The 20,930-nt window shown below is 38.5% G+C and overlaps 1 protein-coding gene across 2 annotated transcripts; it reads right to left on the minus strand.

Moving 5' to 3' along the window:
- Positions 1 to 928: 928 nt before the first annotated feature.
- NADSYN1 (NAD synthetase 1) lies at positions 929 to 20,640 on the minus strand. Of its 2 annotated transcripts, XM_035327634.1 has the most exons (21): positions 20,475 to 20,640; positions 20,303 to 20,363; positions 19,648 to 19,764; positions 18,674 to 18,727; positions 18,169 to 18,258; positions 16,913 to 16,964; positions 16,470 to 16,558; positions 14,341 to 14,458; positions 12,730 to 12,861; positions 11,825 to 11,899; positions 11,529 to 11,653; positions 11,311 to 11,359; positions 10,542 to 10,644; positions 9,756 to 9,924; positions 9,247 to 9,382; positions 7,692 to 7,798; positions 6,829 to 6,960; positions 6,316 to 6,385; positions 5,502 to 5,630; positions 4,653 to 4,829; positions 929 to 1,855 (listed from the first exon to the last, which is right to left on the minus strand). In XM_035327634.1, the coding sequence occupies exons 1-21, from the start codon at positions 20,557 to 20,559 to the stop codon at positions 1,799 to 1,801; spliced, it is 2,127 nt and encodes a 708-aa protein (XP_035183525.1). In that variant the 5' UTR covers positions 20,560 to 20,640; the 3' UTR covers positions 929 to 1,798. The 2 variants fall into 2 exon arrangements, 1 of the variants encoding a protein (XP_035183525.1); XR_004751260.1 differs by lacking the exon at positions 929 to 1,855 and having other exon boundaries at positions 4,693 to 4,829; positions 6,287 to 6,385.
- Positions 20,641 to 20,930: the final 290 nt, after the last annotated feature.

Here is a 20,930-nt window from a genome sequence, read left to right on the forward strand (position 1 = left end):
TCTTAGTCTGACTGGCTAGGGAGGGAAGCAACAGCTTGAGGAAGAAAGCAAGCAAGAAGACTTGGGATGTGGAAGAGGTTCCTGAGCTCCTGTTCAAAAGTCACCCCTTTCCTCCAGCTTAAAGAACTGGAAATACCCAACTACTGGAAAATGAATCTGAGCTGGGATTGTCCTTCATATATGTCCAGTTTCCCTCATCAGTGTCCAATGAGGTATGTTAGTGATGTATTTAAACTAATACCATACAATAACCCTACCAAAAATAATGCAACATCTTTAACCCTGTGTGAATCAACTCTCTTGTCTCTCTGGAATGTGGAAAACAACAGTAGAGAACATGATGTTTACCAGGCATTTTCCATTAGCACGATGTATGGCTGTTTTAACAAAAGTCTAGTTTGGTCTAAGCTTCCCTGCTGTAGCAGTTACAGCATTGTTTGCCCAAAGCCTCACAAATTAATTTCTAATTTCCTCTATTAAAAACGCATCTTTCAAATCCAATGGAAGAAAAAAAAATAGGCAAAGGAAACAGCCAGACATTAAATGAACAAACAGAAAAAGGACTCACATAGAAAATAGTGCAAGGATAGACTTGTTCCTTCATTTTTCCATAGCTCTGGACCATTAAAAAGATTAATGAAGTTGTGAGGTTAAAATAACTTTCTGCAAGCAGTAGGTGAGAGGATGGTAACACTAACTAAACTCAAAGCTCACTTTATAATTCCTTCTGCAATACTCACTCCACTTCCAGATGTTTTACACCCAACAAGCTTGATTCCAACAGTAAAGGGATTATGTGGGCAAGTCAAACCAGCCACTGACTGCATAGTCAGTGACAAAAGACTTCACTCAGTTCGTGGCCAGTCAGCACCTAAACAAGTAGGAATAGCAGTAGCGTGGATACCAAACTTGTGTTTTCTTTTCAACATACCATGAGCCAGAAAATATTTTTTATTTCAGGTAAATTGAGTTACTCTTACACATCAAAAATGTCTGACACCATGACAACTTTATTCAAAAGCCTTGAAGTCCAGCTGAAAAAGAATGGTAGCCATTAAAACAGTCCTTGAACGTTTGTGCGAAGTAGGTATTACTCCTCTCTGAGGAAATTAAATCAGAGATTTTGAAATGAATTGCCACTAGTTACAAGCAAGTAAATGCAAAACAAAAAGTTGAGCTAGTTTGGATGCCATTAAAAAGGACATGACCAATATGCTTCAAGTTGGACATGCCTCTGATACCTTGCTCAATTAATCCTTACACAGTTGTTCAAACACTGGACCAGTCTACATAGCTAATGCTAGATACATAAAAGCCATGTAAAATAAGACCTGAGTAAATTATTACTATAAAATTACTAGTTTATTGAAAAGTGAAATGATCCCCCCCAACAGCACATGCCAGAACTGTCATGTTTTGTTCTTTCATTTGAATGTTGCTAAAAATCAGACCCAAGTCATTAGAACCAAACTTAATATTTGTATGTGTATACACTTTCACAAGACTGCCGTGCATTTCTATTTGATGGGCTTATCCAAATATTTTCAATCAATTGAAGTAGCTACTGAAAATCCTTAATGAATGATTCTTTAGCCAAAGTAGCATTCAAGTATACTGGGAATAAACCAGAGATAATCAAAAAAAAAAAAAAAAAGGAAAAAAAAAAAGGACTTGATTATAAATACCATTTACAGTGGTAATTTCAGCTATTATTTGGGTCATCTCTACTCATCACAGTATACCCTAGTTTTGAACATCATTTACCAAATTAATTACCAGCATTGAACAAGAGAACAAATCAGTCTTCGACATCTTTGACTACAGAAGTTTCTTCCTTTTTTTCCAGATCAGACACCTGTAAGTTAAAAAGAAACAAGATTCACTAGTAAAATTAAGTTGCATTTAACATCTCCTGTGTTTTCTGGCTTCCATCACAAGTCAGTGTAGAGCCCAGATTTATCAGGAATTGACAGTGGGATACACTCCAAGGGACAACACAGCAGAACAGGCTCTGTTAGTTGCAGTCAAAAGAGAAAGCCAAACTTTCTTCCATCCAACCCAACCTCTCAACAGCCCCCAGCTGCTCGCTCCAATCGGTTCCTAGTTTTCTTCATTGGCTGACAAAGCAGTAAGACAAGCACCCAAGCCACCTCAGGAGAAGGTTGGATAAATAGAAAGGGAAGCAAGACTTTCCCTTTCAGTGACAGCTGTCACACCAGATCAGGCCATAAGCTGGAACCCTGCCCTCAACAAAAACTGGGAAAAAATAAACACAAGAAAATGCTTCTCATGCACACGCACACATCCTTCTAAGACTGACCTTCACTGTTCCTAAGACTTAAGAAATCACATTATGTTTGGCTAGGCTACTGTTAAGATTAACAATATAGTTTCAGAAAGGATTCCACAAGCTCAGGGGGGATAGCACAACAGCAACAATTAAACATGATAGTCTGCATGTTTTCTTCGGCTCTGGAAAGCTGAGTTTTGTGTTCCCAAAATCTATGGAGAGATACAGGGGTGGGAAATTATACTATAAATACATTTTTCTTATGTTCTTCCCTCAACATCGGCTGCTGGTTGTGAAAAGGTCACACTCAAGCTCGGAGACATTTTGGATTGACCAAATCTTCTATTCTTGTAGTATGACCAAGAAGCACTGAGAAAAAACAGAAGACAGATTGCAGATAGCCAATCTTTGGGGATGGTTGTGTCAGCTTCCTTCTGAGCTATGTCACTGTTTGGTCAAATTTTGCCAGCTATTAAAACCTCAATGACTATTTTGACTGTTAGAAATTGTTGAAGTACATGCTCTGGCCACACAACCTTTACCCAGCCATAATTTGATACCAGAAACTACAGACAGTGCCACTGCAGCTCCAAGGGTTGATCTAAACTGCTAGAAATTTCCTCACCCAGGTGGACCCTTCACCTGGGTAGAGCTGACTGGCATTAGGACTCCAAGGGCCCATCTGGTAATTCCCAGCAATCACTGCCATCTAAACCTCGTCTTTCCACTGTTCCTCCTACAACAAATACAGAGGGAATTTTGCACTTTAAATAGAGCGAATGACTGAATTGGCTTGATTACTGTATGAAACACAGGTATCCAACTGATTTCTCTGGTGTTAGCGTTCAAACCAGCTTCCATTCACAAATGAGCACATGCACTAGAATGACTCTTACAGGAAAACCTGGCATTGCCTAAATACAGATATTTCCTGGCAGAACTACATCATTTAGAGTTTGTCATATTTTCACAGTCTTGCTACTATACAAACATACAAAAAAGCCAAACACCTGAAGTGCAGATTAAGCACAATTACCAGCGAGGCATTGTCCTGGAGCAATTCTCTTCAGAAGTACAGTTGTGCTGAATATGCATAGTAAGTGGAAACTCTGACAGTATTCCCTTTCTTTAGTAGTACAGATTTGACTCATTACGGCAAGTCATTATTTTCCAGCCTTACAAAAGGCTATTCATAATAATGAGTTATCAGTTCAAGTTACTTCTGAAATACTGCTGCCCAGACAACAGATTATTCCCCAAACTTGACTCCTAATTTTCAAGAATAAATTGCAATGGCTAATACTCTTGCAGGCAAAACTGCTACTACATACAAATCGAGCTAAAGACTGTAGCAGTATCCTGAATCATTAGAATACCTTAATCACATTTCTGTAAACATTAAATAATTACAGGTTGGTCCAGACCATTCAAAAATATTTTACTCAACTCCCACTAAGGCCAAAAGAACTTTTTCCTGAACTCCAGTGGGAAAGACTCCAGAATTATAGAAAGAAATGTACAGACCTACAAGAATGCTCCACATGGTAGCTTTTATCCTAGGTTTCAAGGTAGTAAAATGCTATTACAGCATGTCTGGCATTTCACAGACGAGGTAATTAATATTTTATTACATATATAAACATGTTATTAAAAGCAACGGAGGTGCAAAATCTCTGGCAGGGAAAACTTCAAGGTGCTAAAATTCTTCAGCCCAACACTTTTGCCATAAAATAAATGCATTACAACTACATCAGAGGTGTGACTGAAAACTACAAAGAGATAAGCAGATACAGCTTCTCTCTTTGCCAGAGATAAACAGCTACAATAGCTGCTTGAGCCCCTCCACACCTTGCAGTGCTCAAACTAAGCACTGTACTTCTGCAGCATTTTAGCAAACGTATTAGTGAGTTAACTGACTTAAAGGTTCAAAGGAGGTATTGTTGTAGAAGCAGGTGGGATTTACAATGAATTGCTGCCTCTTACTGTTTTTTCCCCACACACATCCAGGTTGTCTTAATCCTGCAATTAAACAGATCCCTTCAGACAGGTCCTGAACTGAAACCAAAATACATAAGCTTGCTTTCTGCCACAGGACTTCATGAGTATAAGCATAACATAAAAGTTTCTAGCCTTCATACACAAGTTTGTCTTTTTGTTCCTCTCCTCCTGCCTTCCTAGCAGTATGGCAAGTATACTAAACAATGGGAGAAAAAAAACATCTAAAACCAGACAATTATGTGAAAAGAACAAAGAGATTTCTGTTATCCTAAGTGTTAGTTGTCTCTGCTGGAGATTCACTGGAACCGTGCTTGTCCCTTTGAGAGCTTTGCATATAAAACCATATGAGGCAGAGGACATTTACCTGTTTATCTATACACCTAAATTGCCAGGACCAGCTGGTGTTATAAAGGAAAGGCCTCAAATCAAATCGGTTGTCATCTGGACTGTAGTTTTCAGCATGGTAGGAAGGAGTGAGGGTGGTCATTTTATGTCTGTTCACCGAGTACATCCTGAAGAAATGCTTAACCTTTGATGCCACCTGGTGTACAAAAGAATATAGCTTTCAGTCAGCTAAAGCTTCTTAGTATTTAACATCTTACATGAGAACAGTATTCTGGAGACTCTGAGTTCTGGCTTTACGCACCCATTTCTCACCATTAACACGCACATAAATTACCTACCACTATCAGTAGGAATCACTCTGGATGACTCTATTACAAGAGTTATTTCAGACACTACCTTGGTCTCTGTCCCTAACATTTACCGATAGCGAAGTGCCTCTTAAGAAACCTAACAGTAAGCACTAGCCTCTGTGATTCAGGTAACAATCTGAGCATTTTCCTTTATGCCAAGAAACATAAGAACCTAATGACAGCAAAGTAGATAATCTTTCAAAGCAAGGCTTCAAGAACAGTTAGCCACATATTTTTCAGGGAATAATTTTCCCCTGAAGGTACCATTCTGAAGTAATTGTTTTCAAATTACCCAATTACTGTTCTAACAATTTCTAACACAAACAACAAACTACATTAATTTAGGAAAGCCACACCAGCTTTTCCAGTGTAATCTGTTGCAACTGTGAAATATCTCTAAACACAGGAGAGTAATTAAACCACCCCTTCAGGTAAGAGGAACTCTACTTGAACATTCTCTAAACACACTCTACATTGGCAAAGACATTAAACAATTTGGTTTTTATTTTGTGCATTACCTCTCTCGGAGTACAAACTTCCTTCCACATATTAATCAGCTTACAAAACATACTGTACGGTCCAGCTTTTGCAATCTTTCTCAATTTGCCATAGATGGAGAGTTCTGCATACGTCATCCCCATATCTGCCTGAAATCACACACAGGAAGCCACAGAAGATCTCAACCATGCAAGTTACATATAATAGTTTCATGACCAATTACAATAACCCAGTTTAATAAAAGAAATACCAAAATTAAATTGCCAATGATCAAAAAGACCAAGAGAAGAGCAATATTACACACGGAAGAAAATAACTGGGATCTCTCTGAAATGGGACATTTGAAATTCTTAAAAGGAATATATTTTATTTGGCTAGTGAAAGCATTCCTTTCCAGAGAAAGACCTGTTCATTTTATATTCTAGATACATTCAATAGAGTATATATCCATACGATGTATCAAAATGGGGAAAGACATGAAATTCTAAATAAGCAACCTTTTCTCTTTTGATATTAAGAAACTATAAAATAAACAAAATTTTGGAAAATTTCAGAACACACATACTTCTAAGTGTCCTAAATATAGAATGATTTAAAAAACAACCAAACAAAACAAAAACAAACACACCTTAGACTTGCTCTTTGGTAGACTGCTGTCAACACAGATAACGCTAGTGCAAGATACTAGTTAGTGCCTGGTCAATGTCTTAAAGACATTTTCTGATACACTCCTTGATACACATAGATACGTAGAACAGCAAACAATATTTTTTGGACAAAAACCAAGGGTGGAGATAAGGCTTACCAGAGCATTTTAAAGTCACTGCCCATTACCTCATCAGTTTGAGACACTTGTCCATCCACCAGGGGCTCTAACTCCGCAGTAGGTGGAGCTGCCATGATACTGTAAGAAGAAGAAAAGTAAATTCTACCCAGTCTCATCACTACAAGACTGTCTCGTTTCTGAAAAATCACATGCTTTATTCAAATTTCTTTCAGGGCATAAGCAGCTGACTAGATAGCCCTAAGAAGTAGTACTTGCAAGCTGTTCCAGGTTTATAAAGCAATTCTTATACCAAAAACATAAAACATATGTTCAGTTTCCTCAGTGGTTTTAAACAACACAAATGCTTGCATACAGTAACTCCTAAGACTTGTAGCTCCCAGTCGCTTAGTTTGGTCTTGTGTAAGTACACACCATAATCTAAAACCAGGGATGGGCAGAAACCTTTTATTAGCATTTGCAAAATTACTGCAACTTAGCTCTGTTAGTAAAAAAAAAATAAATTAAAAAAAAATCCACGATATGCAGTATAGACACCAAAACATCACTGCTTCACTACTCACCTTCTGAGGGCTGTGAGCTGAAAGTTTTCAATACAGTATTGTATGAAGTTCTTCAAATCAGTCTTGCTGATTCCACCAATTGGATTTATATCAGCACTTGAACAATCATACTTTGTTAAGTAGCCTCGGAGACTGAGCAAGAGAATAAATTTTATGTAACATGTAAGAATGAAACATTAGTATACTATACAACAGTTTATATTAGATAGGTTGCATATGTGGTATGAAGACAGGGGCAAACAGACTGCATACTGTTAGCATATTTATACATAAAGGACAAACTGGTGTTCAGACGAACCAGAACTATCCTAAAGCCATGAAATTGACAGGAGAAGGAAGATGGTATTTTGAACAGTTATGAAGCACTGCTACTCACACTAAGGTAATATATTTGGTGAAAAATAAAATAAAATAAAATACTGTCCTGACCATTCATAATAATAATAATAATAACCCAAACTCTTAGAATCAACACACGCTACTCTCCAAACTTTTGACGTTATCAGTCCCAGGATCTTTATCTTCCAAGAGCCAGTACTCCAGATTTTTGAAATCAATTTTTCAATTCAAAGTTCACAACTTAATTCCAAATTGATGAATTGAAAATATAACAAATAACAGACCTGCTGAGGAAGTAATAGTAGTTCATTGGAAAAATACAAAAATAGTTTGGTTGTAAACTGAAAAATACACAGTTTTGCCATTCAGGTTGATTCAACTATTATCATTCATTTCACTGCTATCTGTGTACTCTCAGCTTTTTACCTCTTCTGAGGTAACAGTATACACTGGGATTGGTAGAGCTAAAGAACTGCACTGACCTGTTCCCAGTTCACCTGCCTAGACTTATAATTTTTACCAACCTTTCATCCACATTGGCTGATCCTAGCACCAGAAGTCCCCCTGGCATCCCACGAGTCCAAAGCATCAGCTGAGCAAACAGGTAGGAAAGGACCATTCTTACTCGAGCCTACAAAGCAAAATGAAAAAAATAAATTAACAAAGCAAAGTAATCTCTATCCAATCACATCTAATTAACAATTCTCTAAACAAACCCATAAAGAACAAAATGTGAGGCCTGATTATTGCTGCAAGGACTGTCTTATGGAGGGGATGCTGAACATGCACTTGGGAAAGCTAGGTCCAGTGTTGGATAATGCCACAGATGTGACTGGGCAAGTTAATTTTACTCTGAATTGTAGAATGGGGAGTAATTGGGATTCCTGCAAGCACTGATAAGCATCCAAGAGGGATGAAATATGCAGATAAACCATCTAACACACCTTTTTATAGAGTATTATACTAACTACATTTAATTATACAAAATTTCTAAGAAGTTCTGTTTCTGTCCCCACTCCAAAACTCACATTTTCCAAGGAAGGTAAAAATACTGAACAAAGATATAAATTCAACCTCCAGCTCTAGCTACAACTGTGTGTGATGTTAAGTGAATCACCACATTATTTTGTCACCAAGCCTATGCCATTGCCAAAAAAATGATAAAAGATGTAATGTTTGCTTCCTGAGAAGACCGATGGAGTTACCTAGTAGTAACAGGGGAAGAAAGACCATGTCCTTAGCTAAAAAAAAATTAAAACATCAAACAAGATAATCAACTTCTAGCCAGTGTTAAAGCAGACTGGCTGCTTAGAGTGGAAGCTTTTAAGAACCGGCCAAAAAGAAAACTATCAAGACAATGAAATGTACATCTGGAGCCAGGGACTAGAAGAGGTATTTGGAAATCACTTGACAGCTATGATTTCTGTGATCATAATATGTATAGCAGCAGTGTCCAAGTACAGCACCAATGTGTTCTGTCGCAATGAAAAAGTTTAAGTAGAAATTTGTATTTGAGCTACAATTTTATAAGCCACTTATAAGCTGTTTAAGCACATTCTCATCATCTACCTTCTAAAACTGAGAAGGTCCAGGAATTGTAATAGGTAAGCCTGACATCTCACACAGTGCCTATTACAGGCTGGTACCGTTAACCAGAGTTAAGTCTAGAATGTATCAGTAAAGTTTTCAAGTCTTGCCCTGCCTCAATCCTACTAATTCAAGACTCATCTATTAAAATACTTTGCTGCTCATTTTCCTTACTTGGCAACTTTCTGCTGCTTTTCTAAACAAGATCTGGACTAATGCTCTAGATGGGATACAGGCACGTACTATTTCTTCCTGACTACCCCATGAAGTTTTAAGAATCACAACCAACCATTATCTTATCTCCCAAGTTATATGGGATTGTAGATTTCTGCTGCAGACAATCAGTTAGTGGAAACCTATAAATCTTCAGGAACGCACCATGATGAGTTCAGGTCTTCACGAGAATTGAAAGGAAGGGCCCCAGTACTACTTTGCCATTTTGTACTATATTAAACAAAGGGTCTGACCTGATTCAGCCTACGTGAAACACACCTGCACGTTCTGGAGTGCCAGATTTTCTCTGCTGCTCCCTCCATAGACAGAGAAACATGGAGTTCGACCTGTCACCACACTGAAAATCCCCACAATAGCTTTCACAGCCGCATCTATGTTCAGGTTGATGTGATAGCTGACAAGAATTCAAGCAGAAGTGACTCAGCTAGCACAGTCTGACTACATACATAAAAAGCATTAAAAAGTTCTTAAAACAAATACACACATCCATAAAATGATGTTTTAAGGCTGCCACAAACTCAGATCTGGTATGAAGAACCTTAAGAAAACATAACATTTTCCAGAGTCTGTTTCCAAATTTTTATGTCCTTCACCAAATGATTCCAAGCATGCCTTGCATTTACACACTTAAATATCTGTAATAATATCCTTCTTAGCACACTTAGTATTCCTCTCCTATTTTTGCTATTTTAGAGTTTGAAAGCTTTATATGCAAGTCTTTTCCAGAACATGAATTTTTTTTTTTCCTATTTCTTCCCAATCTCTACCTGCCTATTTGCTCAGCCAGAAGTTTAGCCCTGTTGCAAGTGTCCTGGGAGGAGTTCTCACTAGCCATGTAGCAAGTGGTAAAGACACGCTTGCAAAATTCTCGAGGATCCTCAGGGACATAGGTCTCATCATGCACAATCTTGCGTGTATCAGCCAGCACCTCTGCATCTGACGACACAGGAAAAAAAATAAAATGAGTAAAAATTGTTGTGCTCCTACTGTCCAGGGTATGCAAATATCTTTTTATGTTTCTTGTATTCCAATTAAGCTTTACACTGACCCTCACAAGTAAGATAACTTCATCATCTAACTCTCCAAACATGTTTTCATATATTAAAAAAGAAATGCTGGTTTTGCTCCTAATTTTGAACAAGGAAATACTAATTCTCTTTGTTCTGTGCCTCAAAGAAGCTCCACAGAAACATGATTCCATGTATACAAAGGGCTTGACCCATGCCCAACCGTGTTCTGCAGTGCTGAGCTTAACCGAGGAAAGAATTCTCATAATAAAAGGAAATCCCAAAACTACATCGGCCAACATCTTGAACAATAGTCTAGATAGAAACTGGTCTGAGTTTCACATCCAGTTCTTAAACCCAGAATGAAAGCTATTAAGCCAATTCAAAGAACCTGAAATCCGAACCTGTGTTTCTGCTGGAATTTCTGAGATGCAACTGGGCAAAAGTCTACTATTAATGAACCCTTGCATCCATTGCACCTAGCTAATACTAACTTGTCCTTAATCATTAATAAATATGGCTAGCCAGACATGTATATCTACTTACTTCCATTCTTGACTGCCAGGCAAACCTGGTGACACATGGAGTATACTATGCAAGCTGTAGCAGAGCTGTCAATTCCACCACTAAGAGGCAGAAGAAATCCCGCCTTGAAAACAAAGTGAGGAAGAAATTCAACAATACAAAGTCAGAAAAATCTGTATTTTACCATTCAGAAACACACTCTAGTAAATTACATATGCATCAATCTGTTATGTTCTACAGGAAAACAAAAAACAGCAACAAAATCCCACAGATCTAGCAACCCCCCCTAAACTCTTACCAACTGGAAAAATTCAAACAAGGAGTCAATGTAAACTTTTTGGATATAAAAACTACCAGGCTGTCTTTATATTCTAGCAATACAGAAGATCTCACAAATAGGACCAAAGTTTTCATACGTAATTCACTGTTGAACCGAACTACTAGTTCTTGTCACTCTGCTTATTTTAAACATCCCCCTATGCCATTAAAAATGTTTTTCTGACTGAAAAATAGTGTTCCAAAGCAAAAGAAATCCCCTTTAATGAGGTACGTTTGACTTGCTTTCAAAGAAAGCATGACTCTGAAGGAAAAGGTCTGCAGAGCATACTAAAGTCACAGAATACACGTTTCAAGTCCAAATGAGCTACCAGTGAGATCTAACCTTGCACCATGGACTAGCGATATCACCCTGCATTAGCAGCAGCACAAGACAGCAATCTGTGCTGTCCCTGTACCACAGAAGAAGGTGTATATGCTATGAGAAAGAACAAAAAAAAAATAAAATTCTTACCTGTTTGCTGCGCCTTAAGTAGTCCCAAAGCCAACATGCAGGACCAAGGCTGAAATCACAGAAAATGCTCAATTCGAGAGTGTTATGGGATGAGACCTGAGTAAGTCAATTTACAACTCTCCCAATGAGATACTGTCTTTACTTAAATATAAAGAAATTGCAGTTATCTCCATTAGTTTTAAACTTTTTATCATGTAATAGGTTCAAATTGTGCTTACCAGATCTCCTCCTCAGGACTATGATGTCTCCACTGGATTGGCATACAAACAGGCACAGCTGCATCGTCAGAACATGACAGAGCAAAATTCACTTTTATCCTAGGATAGGGATTCACCTTACTTGCCTATGCAAAAATACAGAAGAGTTGGCAGACATAAATTTTAATTAAGCATAAGCCCATACAACAGCAGATCTGTAGAACACTGTAAAAATCAACACATGCAAATAGCTTTTAAATTCAGTAACTATTCAAACTTGGCAGAGTTTACAATCAATCAGTGTAAAGAGTTCTTACCGCTAAATTACGAGATGAAATCTCTGCTCTGTAACTTCGAACATCCTCCAAGTCCAGTGTGGCAACAAGCACCTCCTGTGGAAAGGCTCTCAGCATTAGACTTGATGCCACACAAACTGATAAAAAAATGCTTGACATGACTGGACTCAAAAAAAAAAGTCCTAGGGAAGAAAAACTCATGCAAAACTTTTTCCAATACAGATCTTTATGCTCGCTTTACAAGTTTGTCCCTGTCTCAGTAAAATTACTTACATTACAAAATGAGAACAGCTGACTCAATTCACTGAGTTCTCTAGGTTTATTGTATAAACCACAATAAATACATAGCACTTGTCAGATGGAACAACGAGTTCACCATCAGTTGCAGCAAAAAAATAGAGAAAAAGTCAAGAAGCGTACTGGGGAAAGAGATGAGCATGGCACAAAAAACGATGAAACCTACAGCTGTGATGACAAATTACTGAGAAAGGGGGCTCTTAAAGTAACGGTCAACCTATCCAACATTTCATTTACCAAGGCAGGTCATAATTAGAACAGTGCAGTCTTCACACTTACTTGTTTGAATAAATAAATATAAATTAAGAGAGTCTCTCCTAAACATGGTGATTACATTCTCAAATACTTTTATTACGTTGCTCCACTGTGACAGTTCTTCCTTGCTCGCAAAAGCAGGAGAGCTACTGCAGATCAGGCAGGTCTGGGCAATTTAATGAAGAAAAGCCTCTGATGCTGTTGAATGGCATGGTAAAAACGTATTTTTAGTCTATGAGACATAGACTCACGTCTCTACTATCAGTAGACTTACGTCTCTACTATCAGTAGATTTTCTGAAAAGTCTTGAGCATAACTGCAGCTCTACTAACTTCAGCTGTAACTAACAGTTAGCTATAGGTTGAATGTATTACCACATCATCGAGTGAAAATTGAGAGCCTTGTGCAATCGTGTCTCCATTCATAGAAATCATGGCACAGCCGTCATAATACAGACGATCACCATCACAGCCCTTCTGGTTAGCTAAAATATATATTCCACCGTTCTGAGAGGAAAACAAGCAAGCAGACAAAAAACACATTCAGAATGGAGTATCTGACAATTATAAACAATAAACTTTTTCCACTATTCAAGTTCTTCTCATACTCCCTCTCTAAGTTGGGAATGACTTAGGGCTTAGACTCTTTTTTTTTTTCACTTGAAAAAGTACTTTACACACTATACACACAACAAATAATAGCATAAGTAAACTCTATCCCCTTCTTGCTGTTGGAAAACACATCTCCTGTTATTAGTTTGAAGAGTCATACCCTTAGCCCAAATGGAGAGGGCTACATTTCAAAACTGAAATGCTACGTTCATGGACAGATTGACAGAAGAGAAAAATCATGGCAGAAGCTGTGTTTGGATGGCTTCTCTTTAAAATAGGCAGAATTTTCAATGTCAAAAAAAAAATGAAATAAAATAAAATAAATTTTAAGTATGAAGATGACAGGAAAAGTAATGGCTTAGTTTAAACACAGATTTCTACTTTCCCTTCCTGAGACAGTTCCCGATATTTCTCCAAGAGAATGTTGCTTTGTGAACGAAGATCAGAAAAGGAACTGTGAAAAGCTTTTGGAATGTTGTGCCTGGAAAATATCGCCCTATGCTGACTGAATTACATGCTGGTAACGAGCCATCAGTTCGGTATGTAAAGCACATGGAGGGACACCGCTGAGGCACAGATAACTACAGGGAAAAAACAGGGGTACTGGTAGTTTGTCCTTCATGGATAATGCACGTTCAACTATGCCCTTTCAAGCTAGTTGCTTCTCTGTATGCAGTAGATTCAACATTTCATGCTTCCAATTACAGAGCAGTCAGTTACTCTGAATAACTACTATTTTCTGTCCACTATATTTGTACAGTATTTTATCTTCTCAATTTAATGGGATTAAGATAAAGAATATCAATTGCATTTTTGCAACAAGCCTCCAGAGCTGGAAGAAAATAAACTGTTTCTGAATCTCCTTTATAGAAGTGTGTGGAAAATAAGATTATATAGTTGGCATGCCAGTGCAGAACTAAGAGTTCCCCTGCCAAGTTCCTTCTTGGAGTGCTCCTCACATGTGCACACGCATACATTTGTTTCTCCCATATTCCCAAGCAAATACTAAATAGCATTTCTTCTGCTTTCCTGCTCCACAGATCAGACAGAGCTAATCTGCAACCAAACAGCCTCTGGCATTTGGGTTCACAGAACTGGAAGCCAGTTACAATGCTTTACATTAGAGCATTACCTACATCAGGGCTCCCCAAAGAAAGTACAGAACCCCAGCAGCTAGAGGGAAGGTAATCACAGGCCAAAAATAAAAAATAAAAAAAAAATACACCTCAAAACACCCAAGTAACAAGGTCTGTCAAAGCCATTAAGCTCATATGGGAAGAAAATGCTATGTCCTGTCACAAAAGAGGAGACTGTCCTGAAAAGAAAAGAGGAAAAGAGCCAAATAAAAAGCACCCCCTCCTTCCTTAAGCATACCTTTGCTGTAGCAGAATTCACCAAATCCACCCGGGTATGAGCCTTCCGAAGCACATGGTGACTCCCTGAAGAATTAGTGAAAATTTCCACACCATCAAGTCCCATTTCAATATGAGGGCTGTCAAATCAGCAGGCAGAAAAACATTGAGCTGGCAATCACATGCAGCTGGGAATATTGCAGGTATCATTTAAAACCACCACCACCACAGAACATTTATGTTGTTGCCATTTTTCTCTAGGTCTTAGCTCAAACAAAGGTAAGGCTCACAAAAACACGTTTTCTTGCATCACTTGACTCTTGTCAAGGACCAGTAGTGGTTGCAGAGGGCAGGAAGGGTTTTGCTAATTGTATTCTAAATAAAATGCCTTCTACTTTATTCTGTAGAAGTCTGGGTCACAAAGAAAGAAAACAAGACAGTCTTGGTCTGAAAGAGCAACACCAAGACCCTATGATATGACATGACTTTACTGTTCTTCTCTTTTTAAAATGCCAGAAGAAAGAAATTGAAAAAAAATCACACTATCTTTTTGTCTATAACATACCACACCTGCAGTTATAAGGGAATTAATTACTTGAGTTGGAAGACTTGGGAAGACATCTGGAACAAGTTCTTCATTTTGTGTTAACTACAACAGCTTTCATGCAACCTTTTTTTTTTTCTTCTCCCTATCCTCATGTCTCACCTTTGTGAATAGTTTCTTCTTTGTCATTGGGAAGAACTTAAAATTGTAGCAGGAACTAATAACTGCTACAATTATAATTGTAGCAGGAACTAAAAGTAAAACCAGGAACTATTACTTAAGGGCATTACACTTTGCTTTCCGTTAATGACCTTTAGTTGTTTCCTTCTGCACTGTCTTCATGCATTGTATGATGACGGTTTACAAAATAGAGAAGGGTTAAACTAATAGGTAAATAGATGCATCTCAAAGTGATGCGATACATCTCAAAGTCTAAGCAATCTAAGAACCTAAGCTCTAGCTTTTTAATTATAACAAAGCTCTATTTGTCCAGGAAAATTAAACAAACAAACAAACAAACAAACTACTAGTACTCTCATTTTTTTGAGACCGTGCATAGTAAATAGTATAATATGGGATTATAATTAATGGCAAAACCGATACTCCAGAAATTCAGCCTACATGCCAAATAAAACCATGAAAGGATGGCTTATTCCACCTATCTCCCACTTGGGAAAGAATGCAATTCGATATTTACACCAGGAGGAGCAATAAACTGAAATAAGTTCTTCTTCGTTGTGCCTACCACTCCCAATGTTTCCCAAGACCCAGAGAGTCAGCAATACTTCTTTTTCAAAGCAGGTTAAGCTTCATACAAAGCACTGAAAGAAAGGAACACCTTAAAACATGGCTAAGTATTTCAAATGATGTTCTGTATCTCAGCCATGTGAGGTTTTTAACGCTTAGTATTTTCCAACAGAATGAGCAGATCTCCCATTTCATCCTCAGAACTTCAAGTTTCTCCAGCTGATCAACATTTTATAGAAACACAGGCTCATTGGTCTATTACTGGTCACTAATTACTCACTTCCCTCTACAGCTATTCAATCTACTGGAATATATCGAACAGTAGCCTTGCATGGGTTCTCATTGGGAACACAGCCTTCATCATGAAAATCAGCTGGATTCTCTGAATCTGGCATAAGAAATGGGAGCTCCTTATTTGTGTCCATGCAATCCCAATAGGGTAACGACTTGCCCTGTCATTTTCATGAGTGTAACTGAACCATATACAGACCTGTTGTGGTACCTATCCAACTTCTTGAAAGATACAGAAAACTGTATTGAAATGTTTTTGTTGTAAATACAGTCCTCAGTTTCTGGACAAAGCTGACACATTCTACCAGCAGAAATTCCAAAACTGCAATGCACTAGGCACATAGCAGATAACAGTGAAACATTTTTATGTGAAGACAAGCATTAAAAAAATGAGCCCCGTGTACTGAAACCTTTCCCATGATGTGTTTCTTGTTCCTCATCATATTTAGCTTATTGACACTTTCTGAAAGATATACTACACAGAATAACACGCAGATTCTTTACAAAAACACTTCTTTCAGGCAGGTCCAAGGTATGTTTTAGTTTACTTTCCATTTCTTCTGCTTTACCTGTTTGGCGCCCAGAGCTCTTCACAAATTTCTGTCCCTAGACAGGTATCTTTGGTTGCTAGCACTGCATCCCCAAAGGGAACAGTGTCCTGAGAGAAAACAAAACAAAACAAAAAATCCTTACTTAAATGGAATGGAAGAATCTATTTCATCAAATTCAAAAAGTTACCAACAAACCTTAAAAAAACAGAACTGAATACTCACTGTACCTATAAACAACTGAGGCAAATTTAAGCCTTACATGTTTTGCTGCTAAATAATAACATTAATTAGGTTAAATTATGTTCTCAGTCTGACAACTATTATTGAAACACCTGAATTTGCAACATGACTGACAGAAGAATTTGGTGCTCTACTGTTTCATGACACTAACTCTCTGCATTTAGATTGCTGAGTGATGAAGATAGTGAAGTTAAAAATAAATGACCGCGTTAAAAACTTACCTGTCCTGTCACTTCCTGAATTATCCTTGGTAGAAAATATTCCTCCACGTGCCTAAAGCAGGTTTATAAACTGTGAATACATGGCCATGTAAAGCATAGCATAACAACTGATTCTAATATCCGCATTGTGTCAACTCTTAACAGTGATTAAAGAAATTGCACTGAAGTTGTACAGGACTGTGTATGTAAAAAAAATGTAAATGTTAAGATTAAAACTAACAACAACCTGTTTTGCTGCAGAAATTCATGGTAAACATGAAAAACGAATTTTATAAAGCTTAAGCTTTTATAACTGTACTGGGTTGTCTATTTCTGGCTTCTTAAGTCTTGCTTCTGTTTTTTCCAGTGAATAACCAGGTATTAAAACAGCGTGTCTTCAGGCTACAGCCTGAGGTGAACTTCTTCAGTAGAAGAACTTTAAAGGAGACATCCCAAATTCTGCAGAGAAATAGGCATGAAGAATGCTTAAAGTGAATTAGTATGAGTAATTATGTCACCCTTCCAAGAGTTAAAGAGGTCACACAGCAGTGGAAATAACCTCTATTTTACATGATAATATGTGGTGAATGTTAGGGGTACACAACTTTCATGCTTGCTCCCTTCTGGTTATAAACTAGACCCATAAAGAACACACCAGGTAAGTCAAGTTTGAAATAAAAGATTCTCTTTTGCAGTGCTACTCCAGATGTAACTTGAAGCTCATCCAGAATTGACTGGGATTAAGAGGACAGATTCTCAGAAACTCTCAGAAGTACTTTACTAAGACCACCAAGTTATAACCATTCTTTGACTGCAGGATGAGCAAACAGCACCAGAGACGTCTACCAAGCATATTTCGCTGCTTCATAAGGTACATAAGGAAGCATCCTTCCTTTGCAGTCATGAAATTCTAGCTGAGCTCATTCGTTCTACACTGTTCTCCTGTTTAATATTGAGCAGGATGCAATCAAGCAGATAAATATACGCTCCTCCAGTCCTGACCTGCATATGGCTAGAAAGCATGCAAAAAGAAAGCAACAACGCTTCACTGGTGGCAGGATCATTCAGCTGCACTTTTCTTGCGAGCTCAGCAATTCAGAGTTTGCTTATGTTTAATAAGCTTTTTAAATGAGCTGCAATTACGTAGCTCTACTGACTTTGTTTTGATGTGCACCCTGTAGTTGAACTGATGTACTGCAATATTTTTCAATCCTGCTGCTGCAACTGCAAATGGCAAGCTGTGTTTCTTAAATGCAGTTAAACAGTAGCCAACCTACCTTGCTTTGCTCCATGGTGTAAACCATCTAAGTTCTCTATAGTTTCCTGCATTTGCCAGTGATATTTTCGGTCTAATCAGAAGAATTTTTCTTAAAATGTAAAGTAAAACAAAACAGAAAGGGTGAATTAAGACCTGATGTGCAAACACATTAGACTAGATATAAACATTGATGAAAATCAACTCACTATTTTTTTCTAGTATGACGTACAGTAAACAACATGCATTTTTTTTATTTATTTTAACATTTCTGTTTGTAGACTTAAAAGTTTTCTTTCTGGGCTTTTCAAAAAGTCTTACAAGACACAGTTGAAATTTAGATTCTACAAGGTCAGAAAGGAAAAACAGATGATGGAAAACATTAAGTCATCTCTTTAAAATTTAAGAGATAGGAAGACAACTCCATCCCTTTACATAGTGCTAAAAAACCTTACTAGAAGGCCAAACAGGTCTCTGAATCAATATGCTAATGTTCTGGCTCGCAAAACACGTAAAGAACAACTTACTTATTTAAGAAGATCACTCGACAATTGTAGCGAACATTTTTGTGCATAACAGGCCTGCAAAAAGAAAAAGAAAAATTACCAGTGGCTAACCAACCTCATTAGATGAATTTTTTTTGAAAAAAAGAAGAAAAAAGAAAAAAGCTACAGAATCTCCTTCACTACACAAAAACTATTTTAAGACAAATCTACATTATATCACTCAAGGGAATTAAAACACACAATATATGTAGTTTCTAATGTTTTTATTTTAAAAGTTGTTTACAAAAGTCTTTGTTTTTCTGTCTGTTTGAGATATTATCAACAATTACCAGATATTACTGGTATGCCTGAGAAACACCAGCAGACCCCAGTGCCATTGGCTGACTACGATACCACCACGCTGGTTCAAAGTAGAGAAAAGGTAGCTTTACGCATTCGATACCAATGAACAGGTATGCATATACCTTAGTTTTACAATTACAAAATATCACTGTTTACTCACAGCACATGACTTAAAATGGCTTCAATGATTATGACATACATGTACATTGCCTGTAAAGACAGCTGTCAGTTAAAGCAAGGTACATGAGCCATGACATTCCTGAAAGACAAGTCACTTTATAAAGCCCTTTGCTTTACATATAATACAAGGTCTTACCCAAAAGCTTATCCATGTTAGTAGGGCCCAGCCATTTAGATTCCCAAGAAAAAAAATAATTATTTTACTTCTCTCTTGAAGGGCCCAGCCGCCAGGAATCTCACTCCTCCTCCCCCCAAGGAAAAAAAAAAAAAAAAAGCATTTTGAAAGGATTACATCAGAAAAAATTCTTGCACGTTACAATCCTACTGGTGCAAATTAGAATGAGAAGTAGTATGGCTCCTAAGATGTGCTTAGAAGTTTGGTGCAAAATCCTCACTATCCAGAAACATTTGTTTATGCAACACAGACTGCATTCTCAAGAGTTTGCGCTTAATCCTGGTTATGCAAGACTTACATTCCCACATCACAGATAATATCTTGAGTAACTGGAGACTCCAAAAGCTTTGCCAGAACTTGAAACGAGTGCAAGAGCGTATCGGACTCATAATAGTGATCTGAGCAGCCATAACCGCTGTGTAGAAAAAGAAAAAAAATAGAAATAAAAAAGAACTAAATTGTCAGGCACAGAAAAAAAAAATAAATTATATAAATAATTATATAAATAATACAGAAATAAATTTATCAGCAACAGAACTGTAGGACCAGAGCTACTCCAGACACGGAGCATCTCGCTGTATCCGCGATCCATACAGAACGTGCAGACGCAGCGCTGCACACAGCAGCAGCAAAGGCAGTTTAAAACTCCTCAGTGCTGCTGGGATATTCCTTTCAAAAGAAGCTGCCTGAGCATAGGCAGAACTCAAAATACTACAGACAGCGTGAGGAAATCTCACTAAAATAAGCCAACAAATATTGGTATAAGGTAAGTTTTTAAGACAGGTTTTGCAATACGTTGCTTGCATCTGCAATGTGTCTGTTTGCACTGACAGCCACGTGTTTTTTATGCCAGTTTAAACATTAGACTACTACATGTTTTCTTAACCATTTTCAGTACTTAATTATTCCCCGTTTCTTAAACACCGATCATCTAATAACCGCGGCGCTCCTACCAAATTTCGAGCTCAGGACCAAGCCTGTATCTGGCTCCTCTGCCCTTTGCGATTTCAATACCTGGAAAAGAAACGAGTGCGCTCAGGCAGGAGTCGGGACCCTAACCCTGCCCGGCCTCCCCGGGACCCCAAACCGGGCAGAGGGGAGCCTCCCGGGGCCCCCAAGGCTCACTTTTGAGGATCCTCCCCGCGTTGCCCTCAAAATCCAGCGCCCACTGGTTGAGGGCGCAGGCCGCCAGGCTCACCGCCCGCCCCATGGCTCCGCCACCGCCGCCGCAGGGCCGGGCCCCGCCTCAGGGGCCGGGCCTGAGGGGCGGCGCCTGGGGGGGGCTCTCGCCGAGCAAATTGGGGGGCCCGCTGCCAAAGCCCAGGGCGCTGAGAGCTAATTAGCTAATGATGGGTGCTGGCTGCGGCGGGACGTGAGAAGCTCCCCCCTCTGGCAGCGAGGTAGGCCTAAAGCCCGGTCGGGCTGCGAGCTGCTGCCACAATCCCGGGTGCAGCTTCCCCGGTGGGCCTTTCCCTTGCACCTCCTTACCCCGCCTCGGCCGTTTTGGCAGGCTCAGCCTTTATTTTAGCACCCTCTGAGAGGTATATGTCGAACCTAGATTGGCGTGGAAGTGCTGAAGGT

The sequence above is a fragment of the Oxyura jamaicensis genome, chromosome 5, assembly GCF_011077185.1.
Source record: "Oxyura jamaicensis isolate SHBP4307 breed ruddy duck chromosome 5, BPBGC_Ojam_1.0, whole genome shotgun sequence".
NCBI lineage: Eukaryota > Metazoa > Chordata > Aves > Anseriformes > Anatidae > Oxyura > Oxyura jamaicensis.